The sequence below is a fragment of the Argentina silus genome (genome assembly GCF_951799395.1).
Source record: "Argentina silus genome assembly, chromosome: 7".
Lineage (NCBI taxonomy): Eukaryota > Metazoa > Chordata > Actinopteri > Argentiniformes > Argentinidae > Argentina > Argentina silus.
This window is the reverse complement of record NC_139661.1, coordinates 3,744,471-3,768,236: the sequence shown is the minus strand read 5'-3', so window position 1 is coordinate 3,768,236 and position 23,766 is coordinate 3,744,471. Positions and strand designations below refer to the sequence as shown.

At 52.8% G+C, this 23,766-nt stretch overlaps 1 protein-coding gene across 2 annotated transcripts; it reads right to left on the bottom strand.

Annotated features, from left to right (window-relative positions):
- Nucleotides 1-781: 781 nt before the first annotated feature.
- Nucleotides 782-23,046, bottom strand: kat6a (K(lysine) acetyltransferase 6A). Of its 2 annotated transcripts, XM_083673340.1 has the most exons (16): nucleotides 22,094-23,046; nucleotides 15,022-15,130; nucleotides 14,559-14,674; nucleotides 14,192-14,273; nucleotides 13,700-13,814; nucleotides 13,084-13,448; nucleotides 12,447-12,559; nucleotides 11,438-11,553; nucleotides 11,069-11,210; nucleotides 9,822-9,983; nucleotides 9,299-9,392; nucleotides 8,590-8,821; nucleotides 8,122-8,317; nucleotides 7,230-7,937; nucleotides 6,776-7,037; nucleotides 782-6,661 (listed from the first exon to the last, which is right to left on the bottom strand). In XM_083673340.1, exons 1-16 carry the CDS (start codon nucleotides 22,829-22,831, stop codon nucleotides 3,201-3,203), a joined length of 7,011 nt encoding a protein of 2,336 aa, XP_083529466.1. In that variant the 5' UTR covers nucleotides 22,832-23,046; the 3' UTR covers nucleotides 782-3,200. The 2 variants fall into 2 exon arrangements, with proteins under 2 accessions (XP_083529466.1, XP_083529467.1); XM_083673341.1 differs by lacking the exons at nucleotides 15,022-15,130; nucleotides 22,094-23,046 and having other exon boundaries at nucleotides 13,129-13,448; nucleotides 14,559-14,669.
- Nucleotides 23,047-23,766: the final 720 nt, after the last annotated feature.

Here is a 23,766-nt window from a genome sequence, read left to right as displayed (position 1 = left end):
GTGACGCGGAAGTTAGCGGCTGCCAGTGCCGTTCGGTACTCGACCGTAATTGGCCAGAGCCCAGTAAACACCAGCTGAACAGGCACCTCGATTGGCTTATCGACACGGCGGTGTCTGACATTTTGTGTCAAGGCGGTGCACGGACAGGATCAGATTTCATCTTGTGTGGATACATTTTGTTGGAACAAATCATCGGCGCATTCATTCATTCATTCGATGTGTATCCAAATGTCATTTCTCCGATTACATTGGAGCAATCAGTGATTGTTGTATTGTGTTATACCCACTAATCTGTACAATACATGTTATTCCTCGTGAAAGGATGTACTTACACATGACATGATTATGCATGGCAATATAATTACCAGTATAATATGCATCTTCTCCTGTTAGCGCCTTCCACGTATCTTGAGTGGCTTGTGCACCTGTGCGCTCTGAGAGCATTGTGAGCAATGGTGTCCAATACCACTGCGCCTTGTAGAGACAATTATCTAGGTAATTTAGGCAGCATGCGAAATATGGTTAAACGCTATCCTACACAATATAATATAGCCTGCTGCCATCCACTCCTAAAACTATTCTGCATATATGTCATTATGCAGCAGCAAGGATCACATAAGTTCATACACTTACTATATGCTAAGCGGCACCACTGCAAAGGAATGAATTAATTCTTTTCTGTGGGGAAATTCTGTTGGTAGTAGGAAGAGATGATCATTGCAAATATGTATGTCTATTGCGTTCGAGTCAGATACGCTCAAGAAATACCATGACAACATAAATGGCTCAACATAATTTATTTTTGTTTTATGTTAAAATGTACAGAGTTCTTTGAAAGTACTTGCTAAGAAAGAAAAAACGAATAAATGGAAATACATACTGGGACAAAGTAGAGAGTAGTGGGAGAAGGACGCAATCAACCTTCACTATGCGCCCAGCCCCATTACTCTCTATATCTTGCTCTCTCTTAGCTTACAACTCACCATGTACAATTACAAAGGATACAAAAAGGGAAGCGATATAAACAGACAGAAATATACTGAGCTCATTTTTACATGCCTCTTAAATGTAAGGAAGTCGTCCTATACACACACAAAAAATCAAAACAAAAGAAAAGAACGCTAAGTGACCTTTAGATATTTGTTTTTTCCTTTTGTTTTAAAATAGCATTAATATACTACACAAAGATAGAAAACTCTAGAGATGAGATGGAATGGAGAGGTTAAAGGCATCTTAAATTCACTAAAAGTGAGTGGTCATTTTTTTTAGTTTTGAATTTCTTAATAATATTACCCCAAGAGTCGAGCTAAAAAATATGTATTGTTTTTTTCCTGAAACAGAAGTGAAAAAAATGACAGTACCAATATCAATGTCAGAATTTCTTTTTTATATTATAGAAAAAACATTTTCTCTACAATAGGTTTTCTAAAGTCAAAAAGAGTCAGCTTGTGTCATAAAAGAAAGCTGCCCAGTCTGATAAAATTCAGAGAAAAAAATAAACAAACAAAACAATACACACAAATAATATATGAAACGTCAGGTCTGTAAGAAAAGTATCCTCATTTGACTTTGAATACTGGAACACTGAGCAACTGAGACGACTTCTCCACCCCCCCGCCCCTCCCCCCCCATCCTAACACGCTAACCATCAAGACCACATGAACTACCACCTCCATCCCTGCGTCTGTGTGTGTGTGTGTGTGTGTGTGTGTGTGTGTGGGCTAACAACAATGCACTGGATTCAGCATTGGCCACCACTATGGATGCTGATGTTCCATAGTCTTACATGACTCTAGTCAATGGGAGTGCAGACTAACACAGTATAACAGAAAACACCATTCATAGATGATGCCTTGACCTCTGGGGGGGTCACTAACATTAAATGAAGTGGTTTAGCTTCCAATAGCTTGAGTTTCCATAAAAACGGTGAATAATCCACCTGGCAGACGTCAGACATATGTATTTCTATATATCCTGTGGCTGGTAAACTACAATGGGCTAATATTACGGCCTTCAGTTGGGTAAAAGGCTAATTAGCCTTCTGTGGAGTGTGACGAAACTGAGTGTTGCAATGTCTTAGGCCTGCCACCGAGGGGAGACTGCTGGACTGTGCTGTGAATCGGGAAGTACCAGAATATTTACATCTAAACATTTCAGAACAACAATGACATCCTCTGGCCCTGTGGATAGTGCTGAGAACGCTACTCGCATATTTGTGGACATACTTATACAGTGACCCTCTTCCCTCATACATCACTGTATTCTTCTGCTGTGTTGTGATGCACACAGTCCTACCAGGAAGACACAGACTCCAGAGACTTCTAATGCCATCTCCACTGAAGGCCATACTTCTACTCCAATCTAACACAGAAGTGCCTTGGCTCACTAAGTGGCAATGGAGATGTCAGTGCGTGTGTGCACGTACATGTGTGTTTGTGTATGTATGTATGAGTATCTGAGGAAGAGGGGGAATCACCTTTCCAGTAGGCCACATAAAGACCAGAAGAGAGGTTGGTGGACTGCACACAAGTATTTCAACGTTCGTCAAAAAAATGAAACAAAACAACAAAAGATTCAAAATCATATAAAAAAAAAAATAAACCAAAAAAATAAAAAAAAACATAGTCCATCTACAATTATCTTTTTTTTTTTAAGGTAAGGCTTCCTATGTCAATTAAAAGATTGTGTGCATGGTTTTAATATATTTAGATAACCACTTTTTGTTTTTCCTCTCTGTTTTTGACATGTCAAAGTCCTCCAATGCCTTCTTTCAGCTCCTCTTCTTCTTCCTCCTCCTCCTCCTCCTCCTCCTCCTCACTTTGCTCCCCTCTTGTGGGTGGAGTAGTGAACACCTCGGAGGGGGACCCCTTTCATTTAGCCTAAACCGTGACAGAGGGCAGTGTGTAGGTCTAATCAGAGCAGCCCTGCCACACTAGAGGTCCATTTACACATCGCCCCCATCTTGCCGGCTCACTCCCCTACACAGCCAGCTTGGGGGGGGGGGGGGGGGGGGGGATGAGTCCAACTGAACGGAAACAAAATGACAACATTACAAAACAGGAAACCCAAAGTCCCTCTTCACTCCTCTCTCTGGCGCTCACTCTGGCGCCTGGAGAGGGTGGATACAGGTAATACAGTAGAGAGTTCCTACGGCAAGCGTCGGGTCGGGTCCATCTCTCTCTCCGTTTGTTCTGTGGTGCTCATCTGCTCATGTAAGGCGACTGTTTGGGGACGCCGGCGTAGCTGTGGTGGGTGGGGCCCGTGTACATCATGTTGCTGTGGTGATTGGGCTGCATAGGCTGCTGCGGGTACCCCTGGCCCCCCATCATGCCCATCTGCATCTGCATGGGGTACTGGGCGGGCTGGTTCATGTACGGGGGGTTGCCATGGTAACCGCTGTTCATCATGGGCTGCGGCATCCGGTAGCCGGCCGACATGGCGTTGAGCGGGTTCATGTTCATGGAGTTGTAGGCGCCCGGCGTGGGCATGAGGTTGGGCATCATGCCGCGTTGCACGGCTAGGGTGCGTGGCGAGCCCTGCATGGCCACGGCGCCCGAGCTGCGGCTGTAGAGCTGCTGCTGGTGGGGAGAGCTGGCGAGCTGCTGGGTGGCCTTGGAGCGGATGGAGATGTGGGCCTTCACCGTGGCCATCTGGCCCTGCAGCCGCTGGGTGTGGGGTGGGGGTGCCAGGCCGATGTTGGAGGTGGGCATGTTGCACTGGAGCTGCAGGGAGCCCAGGTTCATGGAACCAGAGCTCAGGTTGGGAGGGGGGGTCATGGTGGACTGGCCCTGGGCCATGGGGGGGTGTGGGGACGGGGCGAGTTGGGCCAGGCTGGGGTTGGACAGAGAAACACTGGTTGCGTAGGACGTGACCGAGGCGGCATGGGAGTAGGGCATGGAGTGGGGGTCCATAATGGTGTTGGTGAGCTGCTGGAGCTTGGCCAGGCTGAACGTGGCCGAGGGCTGTGCGTAGCCCCCGGGGCCAAAGTCCTGGCCCATCCGCTCATACAGGCTGCGGCCCCCTCCTCCACCGCCCTCTGGGATCTCCATGATCATAGGCGTAGAGGAAAAGCCGTTACCCATGCTGCACTGGGACATCTGCTGCTGCTGTTGCTGCTGCTGCTGCTGTTGTTGTTGTTGTTGTTGCTGCTGCTGTTGCTGCTGCTGCTGCTGCTGCTGTTGCTGTTGCTGTGGTGGGCCCGAGGGCGGGGGCTGGGGCGCTTGCTGCTGCTGGGGGGGCTGGGGCACCTTTTTCTGGGACTGCTGACTGGCGCTGGGCGGCCTCTCGATGACGCAGCTCTGGGGGGACTTGATGCCACAGCTGGAGGTGTTGGATGGGGGACGCGGTGGGCGCGGGGGTTGGGGGACACTGTTGTTGCCCCCTGGTCCGTTGTTGGGTCCGGGCCCGGTCTGCTGGATGAGGCTGCAGCTGCCCATGCCGGAGAGTTGGGAGCCCACCACGGAAGCGCTGGAAGACGTGAGGCCCGGCGCCGGGACGAAGGAGCAGCTGTTGGCCTGCTGGGAGGAGGCCGAGGATGGGGTGGCCGAGCTGGAGGAAGAGGAGGAGCCTGCCGACGAGGAAGAGGCCGAGGCGGCTGCCGCCACCGCTGCCGCCGCTGCCGACATGCTGCCGCTGTTACCTCCTCCGTTGCCCCCTCCTCCGTTGCCCATGGTGGAGTCGTAGCTGCTGGGGTTGTCGTAGTTCTCCGTGGTGCTCTCAATGCTGCCCAGGTCGCTGAAGCCACTGTCCACCACCTGCTGGGAGTGGTCCGACACAGACGGCACATCCATCATGGGAGAAGTCTCCATATTCTGCTGGGAGGGAGCTGACAGGGAGCTGGGGTGCTCCGGGGTGATCTGGGTATACCCCCCGCCACCCCCTACGGGTCCAGTCGGGCCCGGCGTTCCCCCCCGCTGGCTGCCCGGCCCGGATTCAGACGACATCACTCCTCCGGGGGTCAGCCCGGGACTGTTGACGGAGCGGACCGACTGGCTGGGTAAGGGAGGCATGGGAGGGTTGTGGGGCATGGGGCTGCTGCTGTGTTGGGAGGCTCCGCCGCACTCCTCCACCAGAGCCAGGGCTGCTGCCGCCTCCTCCTCTCCCTCCCCGGCGTGGCTGTAGCTCTGCAGGGTGCGGCAGGCAGCCAGCGTCTCCTCGCAGTCCTGGTAGGCCCCATGGTGGGCCTCGGCCTCCTCGTCCTGGGCCTCGCCTTGGGTCAGCGACTGGACCGCCTGCACCGTCTCCAGGTCGAGCTCGTTGCTGTGGTGGTGGTGGTGGTGGGCGTGCGGATGGTGGTGATGGTGGCTCAGCTCCTCTTTGAAGTCGGGGTGCTGGTGGGGGTGGGGGTGTGGGTGTGGGTGCGGGTGGGGGTGGTTCTGGGGCTCCATCAGCATCGTGACGGCCTTGTCCTCTGTGTGAAGTGGCTGTAGCTCCAGGGGCTCGGACGGGACAGAGATGGCCGTCACCGCCTCTACCGCAGCGGCCGCCGCTGCAGACTCCTCCTGCTCCCGCCGCCGCCTCTCATCCTGTGCGTCCATGGGCCGGCACTTCGCCTCCTGCGGCACCTCCTCCGGCTCTTCCTCCTCCTCTTCTTCTTCCTCCTCCTGCTTGCTGACGTAGTCTCTGGCCGCACCGCCCTGCATTTCTAAAAAAGCCTCTCCGCCCTGTGGCTCCTCCTTCACGGGTGGCGACCTCGCGGGTGACGCCGGCTCTTCATCCTCGTCGTCATCTTCTTCCTCCTCTTCCTCCGAGTCCTGACTCTTCCTCTTTTTGCTGCCGCTGCTGTTGTTGCTGCTCTTGTCCTCCAGGTGGCCGTCTCCCTCGTCGTCTGCATCGTGGTCATCGCTACGCCTGCTGCCCGACCCTGGCATCGTCACCGCCGTCCTCCTGCTGTTGCTGCCCAGGCTGGCACACCCTTCATCCTCCTTCTCCTCATCCTCCTTCTCCTCATCCTCCTCCTCTTCCCTCTCTGCCATGTCTGTGTCGGCCCTGGGGCCAGTGGAGGAAGACGGGGACAGCATGGGGCGGGACTGTGGACGCATAGGCTTATCCTCTACCCAGCCCCTGTCTGCCTCTGCCTCGTCCTCCTCCTCCGGCTCCGAGACCGGAGGTGGTTTGGGGACAGGTTGGCGGAGGGCTGGGTTCTTGGGTGGTCGCCCCCGCCTCTTGGGGATCTTCTGCTCTACAGGCTTGGGGGGGAGGTAGTCATCCTCTTCTTCAGAGTCTTTGCGTTGTTTGTTGTTGTTGTCTGCTGGGGGCGCTCTGGAGGCCCTCTTGCAGGCACGGTCATCTAGCTGCGGCGGTTTGTCTAGCTGCTGCTCCCCCAGCCTCTGCCTCTCCTTCTCCTGTCTCTCTGCCTCCTCCTGGGCCCGCTGCAGGTACCAGCTCCGGGGCTTGCGTCCCGGCTTCATCTTGATCTTGGGGGGAGGAGGGTCCCCCGAGGACTGGGTCGTTAGGCTGGTGTCTCTGGCGTTCTGGTTGGCCCCACTGCCGGGCGGCCTACCCGGTCGTTTCTTCCAATGCAGGGGCTTGCGGCTCTTGCCCTTGGGCCAGCCTTTCTTCTTCTTCACGGGGGCCTCTGGGTCAGCTGCTGGGGTATCGGTCGTGGCTGCCGGTTCTGGATTCCGCAGAGCAGCGACTGGCTTGAGCAACGGAGTGGGTTCTAGGAGAGAGAGAAAGAAGAGAGAGTGTGTGTGTGAGAGAGAAATATACCAATTCCCAACATGTACACCTGCCACATACACCTGCCTAACAGCAGAAGTTCCTGTGGACTCACCATCCTCTTCGGACTCTGTGAAGTTGGCTCGTCGGCCCCTCTTGGGCGCAGGGTCCGTGGGCCTCATGGCAGCGCGGGCCGGGGGGTAGCGACGCAGGGGGTGTCCCAGTGGGGTCTCCTCCTCCAGCCGGGGCATGGGCCTCTCAGAGTCTGAGTCCACAAAGGGCTCGTCCAGGACCTCAGTGGTCTCTGAGATGGTCTCGGTCACCACGCTGCTGTGGGGGTGGCTGCGCTGACGCATGCGTCGCTTCCGCAAGGGCTTCTGGGAAGATTTATTGTTTTATTGAAGTAACATAGTGGAACTTAACAAGCAAGCAGAGGTAGAAAAAGTGAAACACCAAAAAAGGGCTACAGGCAAAATGACATTAACATCTCTTTTAAAAGTAACAAAATGTATAACAAATCCTGTGTATTCTGTGTCAAAAGGTATTGTAGAACTTCTGATCTCACTCACCTTGCATTTCAACCCCATAGCGGGCTTAGTGAGGATGGGCGGGGAACGAGCCCCCCTCTCCTCATCGTCGTCATCATCATCATCATCCTCGTCCTCTTCCTCACTGCTCTCGCTGAAGCAGCTCCTCCTGACTGGCGGGGGCTCGCTTAGCCTCGGTGCCAGGGGCAACTGGGGCAGGGCCTCGCCGGGTCCCTCGGTCAGCCTGCGCTTGGGGCCCCTCTTCTTCCTCGGAGGGCGCCCTCTGCTGCGCGGGGGTGGAACAGCAGGGTGTCTGGGCATCTCCATAGGCCTGACTGTCGTAGACTCAGTCTGCCTGTCGGAGGAGAAGAGGCCCAGAGGGCTGTCTGAGGGGGCCGTGGCTTTCTCGCCCTCGGCCCGGTCCTCATCCTCACCGCGCATCTTTGTGGATCGCCCCCTCTCAGCCCGTGGCCCGTCCTTCACCTTGCCCCAGGGCCAGTTTTTGGGCGGACGCCCACGACCCCTTCGCTCCCCGTTGGCAGGGGGAGGGGGCCGGTGGTCAGGGATGGGAGGGGGGCAGCGGACAGGGGAGGAGGCCGGAGAGCTTTGGCTGGTGGGGAATCCCGGGAAGCACTTTCTCTCCTCCTCCTCCTCCTCATCTTCTTCCTCCTCCTCCTCCTCATCCTCATCATCCCCCCTCTCTCCTCGGACATGCCAGGAGAGTGGGGAAACCTTGTGACTTGGTTTGATCTGTGTATGGAAAAATATGAAAATAAAAGTTATGAAGTAATTGTACTGAACAAAAAATAAAGCAAGAAAAAAGCTAGTGTCAAAATTAACAGCAGTATATTTTTTTTACACAGTACATGATCAACAAACAATACACTATGAACAAATTCAGTTCTCTGGATGTGGGTTAAAGTGTTTTCCCTACCTCCTTGCAGTTGGTGTCCTCCTCTCCATCTTCATCCTCTTCGTCCTCCTCCCCCTCACCGTCTGACACCACGGTGTTGGTGATGACGACGGGTGTCCAGCGGAGGCAGTCAGGGTCCACCTCCAGCTGCCTGGGTCTGGCGTTGAGACGAGACATGTGTGTGGACACCAGCTTTTCCTTCCTCACCAGAACGAGCCTACAGGGGGAGACAGGGAGAGTCAGGGGAGAGTCAGTGTGGCTCCAGACAGAATGGTAAATCCCCATAAGCAAGGACATCTCCAGACAATTTAAGACGCGCAGCTATTGTTTTCTGTGTTGTCATGTCAGCTTTGAGTTGCCTTGTCGCTGTGTTGTTGCTAGCCTTTACATCACTGAGTTTGTATTGTTGACATTGCATTGCACTGACAGAGTGTGTGTGGTATATGATGTAGATAATGGTGTGTGTGTGTGTGTGTGTGTGTAACTCACCGTTCTCCGCGCTGCTCCAGCATATTGAGGTGGTGCAGGGTGGCGGTGATGTCCTGCGGGCAGATGCCAGTGATCTTGCTGAGGCGGCGGATGGTGAGCTGGCGGTCGCGGACCTCGTGCAGACACTCCAGAACCACGCTGCGCCAGTAGGCCATGTAGGACAGCCGGCCCAGGTCTGACAGGGGCTTCTCTGGGGAGCCAGGCTGGCCCTCCCGCTTGGACAGCAGGTAGCCTGAGGGGGGGGGGAGTGAGCATGAATGTTAATGTGATTGAAACAATCAACCAAATCACTGTTCAAATATACATATGTCTTTTGGTTTTAATTTTGTTTTGTTTTTTTGGGTTGGTTCACACAATACAAAGTGTGGGTCATGTCAATGTTTTTTAACTTGTACTAGAGACAATTTGCTGTATCTTTTGTGTTAGAAGACAACACACTCTACAGTGTTAGAAAAGTTAGAAAAGCAGTACAGCTAAGCATAATTGGGTCAAAGCTGTTTCAATTCATCAAAACAGGAATTTAACTGGACATGTGATATTCATTACAGCCAGTATTCAATTACTGTGTATAATTCCATGTGTAGTTCAGTTCCTGAATTGAGCAAAATTCCAATGGCATTGACCCAAACTCTGAAGTGTTGAAACACTTGATCAGCATCAAAGAGCTTTCTTTGGACAATGTGGGGGAAAATCCCAGCGGAGTCCTTACTGAAGTCGATGAGGAAGCGGCCGTAGCCCTTGCGCTGGTACTGGGGAAGAATCATGATGCAGGAGACATTGTACTTCTGTTGACAGTGCTTCTCCTGGAAAGTGGGAAGGGGAGAGAGACATGCATTCAATATGAGAGAAAAAGTCATGGAAGCGTACTCAGAGCATGACTTTGCTAGACTAGCAGCACATAGGAGGCTGTGTGTGCTGGACTGGAGATGTAAATGGTCCCCTAATTGCTGCAATTTTGCAGAGAGTCTGCATGTTAATAACAGCACCTGAGTCCATACAAGACAGTGGTGTGGCATCAAGGTCGTGTTCATTATGTCCACACCTCAAGGGATTCATCGTAGTAGGAAGATGTTTCTAGCTGATGTGGCCATGTGTGGCTCATTTGATGGAGCATGGCACTAGCAACGCTAAGGTTGTGGCTTCGATTCCAGCTGGGACCATATATACACAAAACATACTGTACTGTAAGTCACTTTGGGAACGAAAACGTCTGTTAAATGGCATTTACGTACCTTGGAGAAGTAGCCTACGAGATGGCAGCCTTTGCTGTCGTTCTGGGTGAGCACGTAGAAGAGGAAGGGCTCCACGTCGTAGTACAGCGTCTTGTGGTCCAGAAACAGCTTGGCTAGTAGGCAGAGGTTCTGACAGTATATCGTGCTGACATTCCCATCCACCTGAGAGGAGAACACAAACATGAATCCACATCAGTCAGGACTACAATGATCAGACCACTGACTTCCTCAAACAAGAGCACGAATGTTGCATTCAAGTGCTTTCTTAGAACTAGGAAAGTTTCAAACTCTGCAACTCGCATACCTCTGAGAGTTTCCCACGGAATCTCTCCGCATTTGCCTATTTAGGGAGCCCTACGCTTAATCATTCGCAAGAATCTTGGTGGAGAAGCTCAAGGGTTTCCGAGCGGCACTTGAACACACCATTACTCAACATTAACCAGTTTCAGAATATTCCAGGACCGTGTTTCAGAGATGGACACCCGTGGGATGTGGGAGGAGAAAGGGTGGGAGTCGATTGCTTTTATAGTCTCAGCCAGACAATGATGCCAATGATCTCAGCCATGGTGTCTCTCTAGTGTCCCTGGGAGAGAGAGAGAGGCTGCCTGGCACACTGCCAGATATCCCAGCTATTCTACTCCACTTGCTGAGTGAGGACAGGCTGCCATAGACAGTGAAATAAGAGCTGCAGCAGAAGCCCTCCGAACAGCCACACTGTTCCTCCCATAGGGGGGCTATGTGGACCACTAGGGCAGTGTTTCTACACCACACAGTCTGTCGACTGACTGACACTGGACCCCTAGGATGTTCAATTGAATAAGTATCCCCTCAGGTAGTTCGCTGAGGCTGACACCAATGGAGCTAGATACTTGGGAAGTGCTTACTTTAATACAAACAGTCCCTCAATGGACAAGGGGCTATAGCTAAGTCGGTCACGGACACCAAAGAAAAAAAGATTGAGAAACACAGGAGAGGTATTGTAGCTTCGCACACAGCTGTGTGAACGGCGACGGCGGTAAATATTGTCTCAGGGTGTGGAGAGGGGAGAAGTGGATGGCTGGAAAACCCTCAAGTTTAAGCCTCAAGAGGAAGTGACAGTAAGACTTTGGCGAGTCTCTGTGACAGCGTCTGTGACACTTCGAGCGCAGGATGTGGGTGGCTGGTAATAGGCGGTGGCAGCAGCCAGTCTCGTGGTGGTTTGTGGCACGGTGGTATCACTCTCTCACTTCTTTCTCTCTCTCTCTCACCTCAAACACTGAGACTTCCTCCTTCCTGTATATCTCATTGGCTGGCGGGTGGAACCAGCTGCACTTGCGCATGTGCTGGAAGAGGATGCTGCGGCTCTTCATGTAGCGCAGGCAGAACTCGCACAGGTAGAGTTTGGGAAGCCTGGGACACGACAGAGAATGAGGGGGATTCATTGGTCATTCAATCAATCACATTTATTAGTCGAGCACTTTTTACAATTTGTCACTAAGTGCTTTACACCTTTAACAATAAATAATATGAACTAACACCCGACTGTAGACCCCCCCCCCCCCCCCCCCCCCCACACACACACACACACAGTGGCGTAGGTAATCTACACATGACATGTATGGCAGGTTTGTTCTTACCTGCTGTACTCTTGCGGGTACGGGGAGGAGTACCAAGTCTGGATCTCAAACTTGCCAAACTCGATAACAGACGGGCATCGCATCTGGGGATCTGGGGGACCGGTTACTCCCACTTTCTGCATGGGCAAGATAGGGAAAGAGAGAGAGAGAGAGGAGATGGGGATGGGGGGGGGGGGGGTGGGTGGGTTCAGGTTGAGAGCCATTAGGCCATGGCCAGGTTTTCAACAGGAGATTAAGAGACCGTGAGGCAGACAGACAGATTACACACCAGGGATTACTAGTGCTGGGCCCCAGCGTACACCCCCCCCCCCCCCCCCCACACACACACACACACACACACACACACACACACACAAGCACTAGGGCACTCAAATACACTAAGTCACACCCACACAGACCCGCAATAACTTACTGTTTCCTGAGCAGCTGCCAGTCGCCTGCTTACAGGATCATTATTAGCTCGCTGGTCTGTCTCAGTGGAAACTCAACTCAGCATCTGTCACTGTACATGCACCCCTCACCCCTGCCTACAGAGTCAGGCCTGCGTTTGCCCTTTTTCACTGCCATAACAGAGCATTCACTTTTAGATATGTATCAAACAAAATCAAGGACTGCATCTTCACTATATTTGTAAACAAACCAAAAATCCCACAAGGGAGCCATGAATGAGACATGATTTGAGCAGGAAATCTTATCCGGGAGCCCCTTACGAACCCCCGAGCCTTCCTTCTCTCTTCTTTTACCGCCAAGAAGAAGACAGCAAACTCGGTGACAGGACGTCAGAAGAAAGAGTAAAACTTGTGCTTTGGCAGCGCGTCGTACTCGTCTGATGTATGACAGTTGCCTAGTGAGGGACCGCCGTGAAATGGAGACTGACGAGATCAGATCTGGCAGCGCAGTGAACCACAGTACCTCGACTTTCTCCCTCGCTCTCTCTCCGTCTCCCACACACACTCTCTCTCTCTCTCTCACTCTCTCTGCCTGTCTGTCTGTCTTCCTCCCTAGTTACCTGAAGTGCCAGCTCCTGGATGTGTCTGAAGAGCTCCACGTCCTTCTCCGTCAGGTTCTCGTGTCCTGGCAGCTTGTCCTCGTCCTCGCGCCAGTCACTACCGTCCTGATTGTCTGAAGGGGATAGAGGACAGAGGACAGGGACACAGTCAGTCAGTCACAGAGAGAGACAGACACTTGACCAGAGAAGGGGACAGACAATTCCTAACCTTTTCACTGACACCAAAACGGACTATATTCAAGTTCAGACTGACATGATGTGCAGGATCTGATCTGACGGATGCATGGAGAGCACCGTACTAATGCAGGTATGGAGGGTGTCAGTGAGAGACATTGTGGGGAGCAGCTTTTCACTAACACAGACAGACGACAGGTTCTAATGCTCTCCCTGTGTTCCACTGATATGTGTGTGTGTGTGTGTGTGTGTGTGTGACTGGCAGGGGTTTGAACCGGGGAGGGGGGAGAGGGGGGGGGGAACCGCATGGATGCCACAGATATAAACCATTATACCAAGAGGACATCCTCGTGGTGCAAGGGCTATATCTGGGCTTAGAAGTCACAGGCAGGGCTACCTCATCACAAGAGCGTGATTCCAAATCACCTCCGCTACATGTGAAATATATCCCCCCTCCCCTCACCTCCTGTCCTGTCGTCGCCCTCCCCCTTTCGGTTGGCCTTCTTACGGATGCGGTATTGCTGGGAGTAGTCCACCACCTCCTGGCGGGCCTTGCGTCCGTCCGGGGACGGCGTGAAGAACTTGGTGAGGGCGTCGATCAGGCCCTTGGTCTTCTTGTTGAAGCGCAGGCCGCCGCCGCCGTGCTCCGAGTCCTCCTCGCGGAGGGAGAAGAGCAGCCGGTCGTCCCCGGGGTAACCCTCGCACGACGAGCTGGAGGACGAGTGCGGCGAGGTGGAGCCCTGCGAGCGGCGGTCCATCCCCCCGACGCCGCGCTTCCGTCGGCCCCGGGCGCCCGGCCCGCGCAGCTTCTTGAACGGCCGCCCCGGCCTGAGAGGGAGAGACACACGGGATAGGTCAGAGATTGCTGGGGGTAGTGTGTGTGTGTGTGGTGGTGTATTTAAAAAAGTACACACACACACACTCCCCCCCCCCCCCCCAACATAGAGAAAGAACATCATTTGGGGTGATTAGTCTGTTACAATGAAGTCATTACAATGGTTTCCAAAGGCTTGTGGAGTCGATCTAAAAGTGAACTGCTGTGTTATTTGACAAGCTGACTGTCAAGTGTTAGTCGTTACCTGTTCTTAGGTCGACCCAGTGGTGCGTTGTAGCGCCGTTTGATTTGTGCTGCCTTTTCCTGTAAGAGCTTTCTTCCCTTTTTCCTGGGCTGGCAGATCTGACAGATCCACATGCCTAGGAGATTAACACAGAAGTGGATTAGCAGGGAAACCTATCTACCACTGTGTGTATGTGTGTGTGTGTGCGTGCGTGTGTGTGTATGTATGTATGCGTGTGTCCTGCACTGTGACATGCACTAGAGCTAGAGCTACAAGCATTAGCAATGAATAGCCATTTCATTGCAGCGGAAAAGAAAAAGAGTCTCTTACACAGCTTTGTCATTTGTTCCCAATTACTTCATGACCGTGGTCATTTAGATGTACAATGGTCTATCTATTAAGAGTAAAGCAGGTTTTTCCAGAAACAGAGTCCATCTGTAAATGGATTTTTATGGGATGCATTAAGAGCGTCTTTGGGAAGGGAAGGGAAGGGAAGGTGGGGGGGGGGGTTACCTTTCGGCATCCGCATCAGTGGGGGGTCACAGCACTCCATGTGGAATCCCCGGTCACAGGAGTCACAGAACAACATGTTCTCCTGTATACGACACATACACACACGCACATGGTCACTCCCTGCACATGTTTACATAGACCACTTGCATACATTTCCTCCAACTGGCACTGTACCTACAATAGGGAAGCTAATGAAGTAGCGATGCTGCTGCTGAAACAGTGCAGAGCAGTTAGCTAACAGACAACAAACAGAGATTGGGAGACAGACGTCGAGCTGATTGTACACAGATAAACAAACACACACACACACACACACACACACACACACACGCCAGCCGACGGCGACAGGCTCAGAGTTACCACTCACCGCGTTTTTGCCTTGATCCTGACAGTTGCTGCAGGTCTTGCATTCGATGCACTGCCACCAAAGAGCTTTGACTCGCACAGTGAGCTCCGGCGAGAACTTGAGACAGGACGGGTGGCCTAGGGGACAGATCAACGGAGAACGTCACGCTCCGTCCTGACAGCCTCTCGGAGCCGAGGACGGCTTCGCAACACACAGTATCAGAAAAAGAAAAAAAAAGAAGAGCGGAGCGCTCAAAAAGCCCACTATGCAAATCGACCTCCTTCGACGAAAGTGAGGCGTACACAGGCATCTACGAACGTCGACCTGTCAAAACTACAGCTTTGGTGTTTGACAAGTGACAACGCCTTATACGGAAGTTGCCAATTTTAGGTTAAACCCATGACAAACTAATCTAGTGGGGGGGGGCGTAAAACGCAAAGCTGTGTAGAAAGCGGGCTTGTCGTGCCAGGTCTCTGCCACTCACCGCTGTTGCCACAGTCTGCGCAGGAGATGAGCTCCTCTGGCTTCTTGTCGCGGTTCTGCTCCTTGGTCCCCAGGCAGAAGCTGCAGATGGGGATGGGCTCCGCCACCAGCTGAGGGAGAGAGGGAGAGAGGGGGGGGGAGGGAGGGAGAGAGAGAGAGAGAGAGACACACACACACAGTCACTTAACAGCTGCGTTCAACTACTCTATTGTACCAGAGTGACTTTTTTACAAAGTGGCCTTGTAACATCAGATCACTGTCTTGTCAAAGTGCCTATGAGAAGGTTGACTACAGCACCCACGCACAGTTTACTTGGCTTAATGAATAGACAACCTTTTCCATGATGACATGATTGTGATCTATGAAAATGAAAGCATCAGAAAGATTATGATGGAGGAGCCTATGAGAGAGACACACACACACACACACAGACGCACGCAAGGGCCTGGCATGCATAGGATGGTAAACACAGCTGGACACCCCGCACGCTAAGACACGGGAGAGGTAGTCTGAGGGTCTGTGTTCATCTACTCCCGGCTGCTAGATCAGACTTCATAGCAGAAAGCAGCACACGAACCACGGTCCCGGGCCTCTCAGCCGAGGGTTTCATTTCATCTTCAAGAGCACGCCAGTGCCACTAAATGCCCTGTTTTGATGCTTATTCTGCTAGCACGCCATCTGACATTCAGTTCTGGGGCACCATAAATCTTTCAGTACCAGGCAAGAGGAACGCCACCCAGGACCTATCTCTGAGACGCACAGACAGACACACACACACGCAGTCACACACGCACATACACCACAGCTAAAAACATGAGGAGGGGGTGGTTCTCCTTCACCGTCCCTGGAGCCTAGAAGCCGCAGTAGCTGCAGACTAAAGCACATGAGGCTATGACTTGGGGGGGGGGGGGGGGGTTCTGCTAGGGGGCTGGGGCAGGTGCAGAGACATTCCTGGCTGGCTGCACATAGCTCCACACAGGGAGCAGGTCCAGGCAGGGTGGAGACAGGGAGAAGAGGTTGATTTATTGGGTTCATTTCCCTCTGACTCAGGCTCCCGCTCTACACAGGGACACCTCATCGCCACAGAGAGAGAGAGAGAGAGAGAGAGAGAGAGAGAGAGAGAGAGAGAGAGAGAGAGAGAGAAGAGAGAGAGAAAGGCAGCAGCTCTTTGTGCGGCCTGAGACCAACACCTCAATCATTCCTGCCAGTTAACCCTTCCCCTCCCAGAGGTGAGGGTGACTTGCGCCGCACGCTGGCTAGTTCCACACTCCAGTGAGCATCACATTTCACACACACACACACACACACACACACACACACACACACACATTACAGTGTGGATTTCATTATGCATCGTCACAGTAAGTTAATCCCAAAAAACAAGAGGAGCTAAGGCCTAATCGTTTTCTAAGAGAGGATGTGAGTGAAACATAATACTGTAAATGTCTAGAAAATGTGTTTACGAGGCATGCTTTCATTTTTCATAAGCTGACCCTAACTGAGAGTTAGCTTTGTCACAAGGGGAGGGGGGGGGGGGGGGGGTGACATTCGGCACGACACCCACAACTAACTGTCAAGTGTCACGGCGAGGCACTTTGGCTCGTGATCACATTTTTTCAGCCCTCAGTGTTGACCCCGTACACTCCTTACATAAGTGAGACGATTTTATTTTATTTTTTTGGCAGGAAGCGTTAAGTCAGGGCGGACACGCCTAAAAGCCGTGGCCCCGTGTCAACAACTTCCATCTGCACCAGCCAGACTTGAACAGCAGCTAGCGACGAGTCCAAAGAACACGTCCGTCAGGTTAGAACATCCTTTGTACTTCGGAGAGTGCGAGTAACCCTACTCTTGTCCTAACACATTCCTCTCAGTTACATACCTGAGAAAAAACAGGGACGATGCTAAAGCGACTGACATGATAAGAGACTTGCCGTTTTGCTACATTTTCCAAAATCCAAACCATGAGATGTTCCATGAAGACATGAGGCGAGTCTAGTCTACGCTGTCAGATGAGCAGATGCAACATAGCAGTGAAGGAGAAGAAGTGCAAGGTGGCATGGTTTTCCGAACAAAAAACAGGATGTAATAGAGACGGGACAACTGAATCTGAGGGGGGGGGGGGGGGGGGGGGGGGGTAATGAAGGAGAGAACAATGAGAGAGGACGAAAGGATAAGGATGAAGGAAGGGGGGGGGGACAGGGAGAGAGAGAGAGAGAGAGAGAGAGAGAGAGAGAGAGCAGTCCTGTTGTCCTTGTCTCCTCTCAAGTCAAGGTTCTCATTAACATGTGAGAGCCATCTCAACCATCCAATCACACTACTGCCCCCCCCCTCCCCAATACAGACCCCAACCCTCCTCACCACAACCTCATTGATCACTGTTACAGGACACGCTGCAGCTCAGCGCACACATACACACACACTCATGAAACACATGTGTACACACATGTGCACGAGACACAGAGAGGGGGGGGGGTTATAGAGAGAGAGAGAGATCAGATCATAGCAGGAATACGGAAAGAGGAATAAGGAAAATGAAATAGGAGCTGAGGGCTCAGTTCAGGGATGGCTCTGTTCACAGTTGTTGTGGCTGGGCCACACAGCGAACAGGCTACATGTATTTACCGGAGCTACAATTCTTCGAACACCATTGGTACGTAACCTCTATCATTAGACCTGCCCTTCTGCCAGTCTAGCCTGGAAGCAGCACCGTAAATCAGAAACAGGGTAGCGAGCAAAGGGAACACAACCTAAATCAACTGGATCAAAAGGGGGTGTCTCTTGGCCGTGCACCAAGCCAAGACTTCCCAGATGGGGGACACATTGGCTCTGTTTGTGGGGTTACGGTTACAGAGGGCCTTGCGGCCATTCTCATGCCAGGAAACATTCCCATCACTGTAGTAGTAGCAGCAGCACTGCTTTAATCTGGGCCTGACTAATGTCTGTCCAACAGACCACTGTCCAGATGCTATTGACTTCTACAAACCGCCTGACTCCCCCATCCGATGCATGAGTGCCAAGCAGAGACGCATCGGGTCCCATTTTTAAGAGTCTTTGGTATGACTCAGCCGGGGGTCCAAACCCAGGCGTTCCGATCGCAGGATGGACACTCTAACCACAAGGCCACAGAGTGGGTTCAAACACACTCATATAAGACCATCCTACTGCAGACCAGGCACACATCCATTAGGACAGATCAGAACCTAAATACAATTAAGGTCAAAAGGCGTTTGAGCACAGCAAAGGCCTATTCAAATTCTGTCTCTAATGTGATGATTCCAAGGCGGAAAATGGAAACAATAGCTGCCTCCGATGCAAATCTCCCTGAACTTTCCCAAACAACCACCACTCCTCCCTGTACTATAATCCATAATCAAATACCTGACCTCTGTGGGCCACGTACATAGGCCTACTCAACTGGCTTTCAAAGCCAATCTCAAAAGTCTTTCCCTTGATTCCTTGCATTCTCTACAGTCGCCTCCTTCTCAAAACTCACTGGAAGAGAAGGTCTGGGAGGTTCCTGCCCTCAGACCTTCTCCTCCGACGTGTTTGGAGAAGAAGGCGACGACGACAGAGGATTCAGGGAATCAAATAAAAGACGAAAGACTTTCGGAAGATCGCACCATTGTCACAAGCCCAGTAGTGAGAAACAAGAGGTGTTCTATGATGACCCCTGTGTCTAGTGGTGAGAACCGACTCGTTCCATTGGGCGTAACTGTGGTCCCCGTTGACTCTCAGCCTCTCTATGACCACACATCTGGGATGATGTAGTGGTGGGTAGGGGGGGGAAGATTGCACCGAACAGGCACATAATCAATGTTTAGTAGCATTTTGTATTCATGTCCACTGTGCCGGACTGCCTTCACCTTGAGCAGAAAAAAAACAACAAGAGTATTTGTAATGTCTAAAAAGACAGAGAAGGGCAAGGATGTGAGAGGTATCAGCAATTACACAGGGCCATCAGGGTAGCCATTACAGTTGTGAAAGTGACCGAGCCTGAAATAGCTTACAATTACTATTCAGAGAGCGAGAGGGAGAGAGAAAGAGAGGGGGGAGGGAGATTGAGAGAGAGAGGGGGGAGAAAGAGAGAGAGAGGGGGGAGAAAGAGAGACAGAGCGCAAGAGCGAGGGATAGAAAGGACAGCCTGCGCTGGGTCGGTGTGACAGAGGGGTAAGGGAACCAAAACAGGATCGCCTTGGCCTGACCGGGCCGGGCCCTGGTTTGTTCTCTTCACATCTTCACACGTCCCTCTCCTGACACTGCACATTGGTGGGTGAGCGAGAACTCTAGTTCACCCCGGTCCAGCTGCTGTGAAAAAAAAATGGGGGCAGGTGAACAAGTGGGGGGGGGGGGGGGCGGGGGCACGATCGCTCTCTCTGGCTTTACCGTCGACTGGAAAACCACAGTCAGGCCCATCCCACCTAATGGCCGAGGCAAACTCACACGGGCTACAGGGTGCTCAGAAAAAGCAATGAGGTTGGCTATCTATGTATCCGTGACCCCCGGTTGACTCCACACCCCCCTCCCCCCCCCCCCCACATGGCCTGACAATGACCCCTTCTATTAGAGAGAGGGAGAGAGAGAGAGAGAGAAAGAGTGAGTGAGTGGGGTCTGGGATCCCCGTCTGAATGGAGCAGAGTGACACAGTCATTCGGGTGTTGAGTACACAAATCTCCCCGCGATGGGGTCAAAGCCGGTGCTTAGCCATTTGTTTTGATTTTTCTCTTTTCTCCCCCCCCCCCCCCCCCCCGACCCCCCTTGCTAAATCACAACCACTAGCAATCATGCAGGCAATATGGCACTGATGAGCCTACGCCTGAGTGAGAGAGAGGAGCGCGAGTGTGTCGCACCCCACCACTCACACTACACACACACACACACACACACACACACGCTAGAGGACAGGAGAGAGGCTCTACATCAGAGATATGGAGAGAGAGAGAAACTGTCGGATACTTAAATAGAGAATGCAAGCATAAGGTGAACAGGGGCTGTCTAGAGGTTGTATGAATGCCAAATAGTTAGAATAACTCCCAGCAGAAGCAGCTAGGGCCATATTCAATCTCGTAGTAACATCCCAGAGTTCAGGGCAATGCCACTGAAGCGGGAAAAAAAAACGAGCATCACTTTGAAGGAGCCTATCTTCCCCAAAGAGGCTGTATTAAGTCCAAGAGGGAGCACTGTTTGAAGCGGGTGGTGGTGGAGATGGCCATCTGGGGCAGAGGGTCAGTGTGTCAAGCCAGGCCGAGCCTGCGTCTCCTGGCTGCTCTCTCCATTCGTGGATGTGCTAATTCTCCTCCACTCCACCCCTTGGAAGGAGGGAGGGAGCACAGACAGCACAGATTTACTACACCACCCAGTCAAAACATTGGCTGGAGCTAGGGCCAAGACCATTCAGATCCGATCCCCCAAGCCCAATGACCTGGATCGGGGGGTGTTGGGAAACGTGTCTGTGTGTGTGTGTGTACGTTATGATTTATGTGTGTGTGTGTGTGTGTGTGTGTGTGTGTTCATTTACAAATTGTGACTGTGTGTGTGTATGCGCATGTTTGTTTGTTTTCTGTACTGTGTGTGGGTGTACTTGCAAATAGCTGTATTTTCGTCTGTGTGTGTGTGTGTGTGTCTGTCTGTCTGTGTAATGTGTATTATGTAGTGTGTGTAAACGTGAGAGTGGTCCTGCCCCAGGGTAGGAGGTTAGTGCCCAGCTGCTGTCTATCGGGTTACACCAGTGGGTGTGTTCCCTGGCTCCTCTGTCGCCTGCATGTCTGCTGCTCTCTCTGCCTCTGTCTCTCTGTCTCTCCCTCTCTCTGTCTGCCTGTGTAGGGTAGGGTGGCTCAGAGCATGCGTCAGTCTGGCCTCTTCCTCTGGAACCAGCGCTGACGACTCTCTCCGTCTCCCCTCACTCCTCTCGCTTCCTCCCTCCTTTTCCCTCCCTTTCTTTCCTCTCATCTCCTGACGTGGAGCAGCCCTGCAGCTGGTCGACAGTCCTAGCAGGATGGTAGGAGCCACGTGACTCTCTTCCCTGACCTCCTCCTACCACTTCTTCTTCCCCCCCCCAAACCCTCTTCCCCGCCCCCCCCTCCTCCTGAAGTCGAGGGCTGGAGAGCTGCCCTAGCAGCCGCCCAGCGAGAACTAAGCTCACCACTAGCCTGGCCGTCTGCACCTCACCACTACACCAAGATTGGCCCCGATAGAGAAACTGAAAGCGTTGGGGTGCGCCCAGTGCCACGTACACACACACACACACACACACACACACACAGGCAGTGCTACACACACACACACACACACACACACACACACACAGACGCTATGCTGCCCATCTCCTCCCATGGTGCCGCGGTGACCTGTGGCCTGACCCCCCCCTGTCTGCACGGAGAGGGATCACCTCCACTTCTATCTAAGGTTTCTTGTTCACATCCATCCAACTGTTGGTCAAACACGCCTCATCTGGGAGTCCCGTTTGGAAATGTGCGGTTTAGTTCTAATGACACACACGCGCGGCGCCACACATCCCACCGCTCACACATCCCAACAGCTTCCATTCACACTCGGGTTGTTATGCGTGAGCGTGGCGTAACCGTTGAACACCTCACTTTCCCACAACAACAAATGTTTTCTCTTTCATTATCAGTCGAAATATATTTTTTGGGGTTATGCATGTTGTGAATGTATCAGCTAAGAGAATAGATCGGTAGTGTGAAGGCACTGGTATACAGGCTAATGTGTATTGTCTGATTAAGTCAAACACTACCTACATTTTAAGTGTGAACTTACTGGCTGCAAAAAGTCGCAAAAGACAGCAAATTCTAAAGGAGCAAACATCGCCCATACATTCGCCTACGTACTAACACGTTGTTCCAGCTGCTTTGACACGTGCTATAGTGTTGCAGCTATGTTGGTCTAACTGTACTTCAAACAACACGTATTCGCCACTGGGCAGGATGCCTAGGATTCAAAGGAACTACTTCCATAACTAATAACTAATGTATGTTGTGGGGGTATGATCGGATGTACAGGACGACACATGGGAGGATGGTGTGTGTGTGTGTGCGTATGACGGGTGCGTGGCTCACCTTGTCCTTCTCGTGCGGGAGCAGGCGGACGGGAGGCAGGGTCTCCAGCGCCACGTGGCCTGTCCCGTCGGCCGAGCTGCGGCTGACGAGCCGGAACAGCGGGCCCTGCTTGGTCACCCTCCCGTGGGCGATGGCCCTCTTCAACGCCACCCTGAGCTGCTGGTGGAAGAGCCCCGGCCCCAGGGAGCCGCTGGCCGACAGGTAGCCCGCCACGTCCCCCTGACATTTCAGGAAGCGCTCGATGCTCTTCAAGGTCGAGCCCCCCGCCTCGTGTAGCCCCTCGAGGGAGCGCTTTAACAGCTTGTTCCAGTCCAAGCCGGGCTTCTTACCCGAGTGCGAGTGGGAGTGATGAGTGCTGCCCCTACTGCCGCCCTCGCTCCCTCCTCCTCCTCCTCCTCCTCCTCCTCCTCCTCCTCCTCCACCACCTCCTCCTCCTCCTCCACCTCCTCCTCCTCCGCCGCCCCCGCTACTGCTGCTGCTGCGGGGCTTGGGGAAGGCCAGGCGGCCGGGGTTTTCGGGGTCCTTGTACGAGTTGAGCCCCTTGTTGGAGACCTTGAGGATGGTGCCGTCCTTGACGCTGAGCTCCAGCTGCTCCAGCACCGTCTTGCGGTCCAGCCCGTGGGACATGGACACGGCATTGCAGATGCGTTCCTCCGACGGCCGCTGCTTCTGCTTCTTCACCTTCTTGATGGCCTCCAGGATCCAGGTGGTGTACGTCGGGTTAGCCAGCTTCACCATGGCTGCGGTCTGGAGCGTCGACGACCGACCGACCGCACGCACGCGACCTGCGCACGCCCGCCCGCGGTGGGCAAAGGAAGGGCCGCGGCCTGCGCCCTCACGCGCCGCCTACCCCCCTCTTTCTCCTCCTCCTCCTAGCCCTCTGCCCAGAGACTATCCTTTGTCCCGGGGCCGCACAGAGAGTCCCTCAGAGCACGAGCAGCACGGAAGGGAGCAGCTGACCATAGCATAGGCCCCCGCCGCCAACCCCCCCCACCCCCCCCAAATAAATCCTGGTCCACCCACTACCCTCTCCCGGCAGGGTAGCTTAGCCGGGGGGAGAGCAGACAGCGGTGGAGCAGCAGGTACACTAGCTTAGCTGTGGATCGACCTCACACACAACAGGCCCAGGGTCTTCCCCGCAACAACACTTGTGGTGTGTCTCCCGCAAGTGCCTGTCGCAAAAGGACTGAGGGACAAAACGGATAAAAACCTGTTGAGTCAGTCTCCTCTCAACGGAAAAGAGAAAGCTCTCAATGCGCTGTGTAAAAGTCGAACATCATTCTTAAGAGTTGGAGATGGATTGTTTGGGACGTGTCTGGGCAGTGGGAAATAAATGTGTTTTCTGAGAAGTCTGCAGGAGGACGTCGATAGCTCTCTTAGTTGTGCGTTCTCTTTCCCCACTCTTTCTTTCTCTTTCTCTCTCTCCAGCAGTATCCGCTTCTTTTCGTCTGGAATGGAACAGATATCTCACCCCAGGGAGCAGCGACAGCTGATCACCTTCATGCCGATTGCACTTACTTCAGCAGCAAACGCGCCCTGTAGAAACAAAGGGCACACACGGGGCAGGGTCAGAAAAAACATTGTGCAAGAGGCAACGCTCGAGTACTGGCCTCGGACGCGCTCAGAAGGCACAGATAGGAGAAATCGTTTTCTAAATATTTGCTTCCTTCTGT

Excerpts from the sequence above, each read along its gene's own strand:
- kat6a (XM_083673340.1), bottom strand. The coding sequence starts at position 22,831 with ATGGTGAAGCTGGCTAACCCGACGTACACCACCTGGATCCTGGAGGCC. Across the intron at positions 13,449-13,699 it reads CTGGGTCGACCTAAGAACAG|GCCGGGGCGGCCGTTCAAGA; the intron begins GTAACGACTAAC and ends TCTCCCTCTCAG. Across the intron at positions 11,211-11,437 it reads TACCCGCAAGAGTACAGCAG|GCTTCCCAAACTCTACCTGT; the intron begins GTAAGAACAAAC and ends GTCGTGTCCCAG.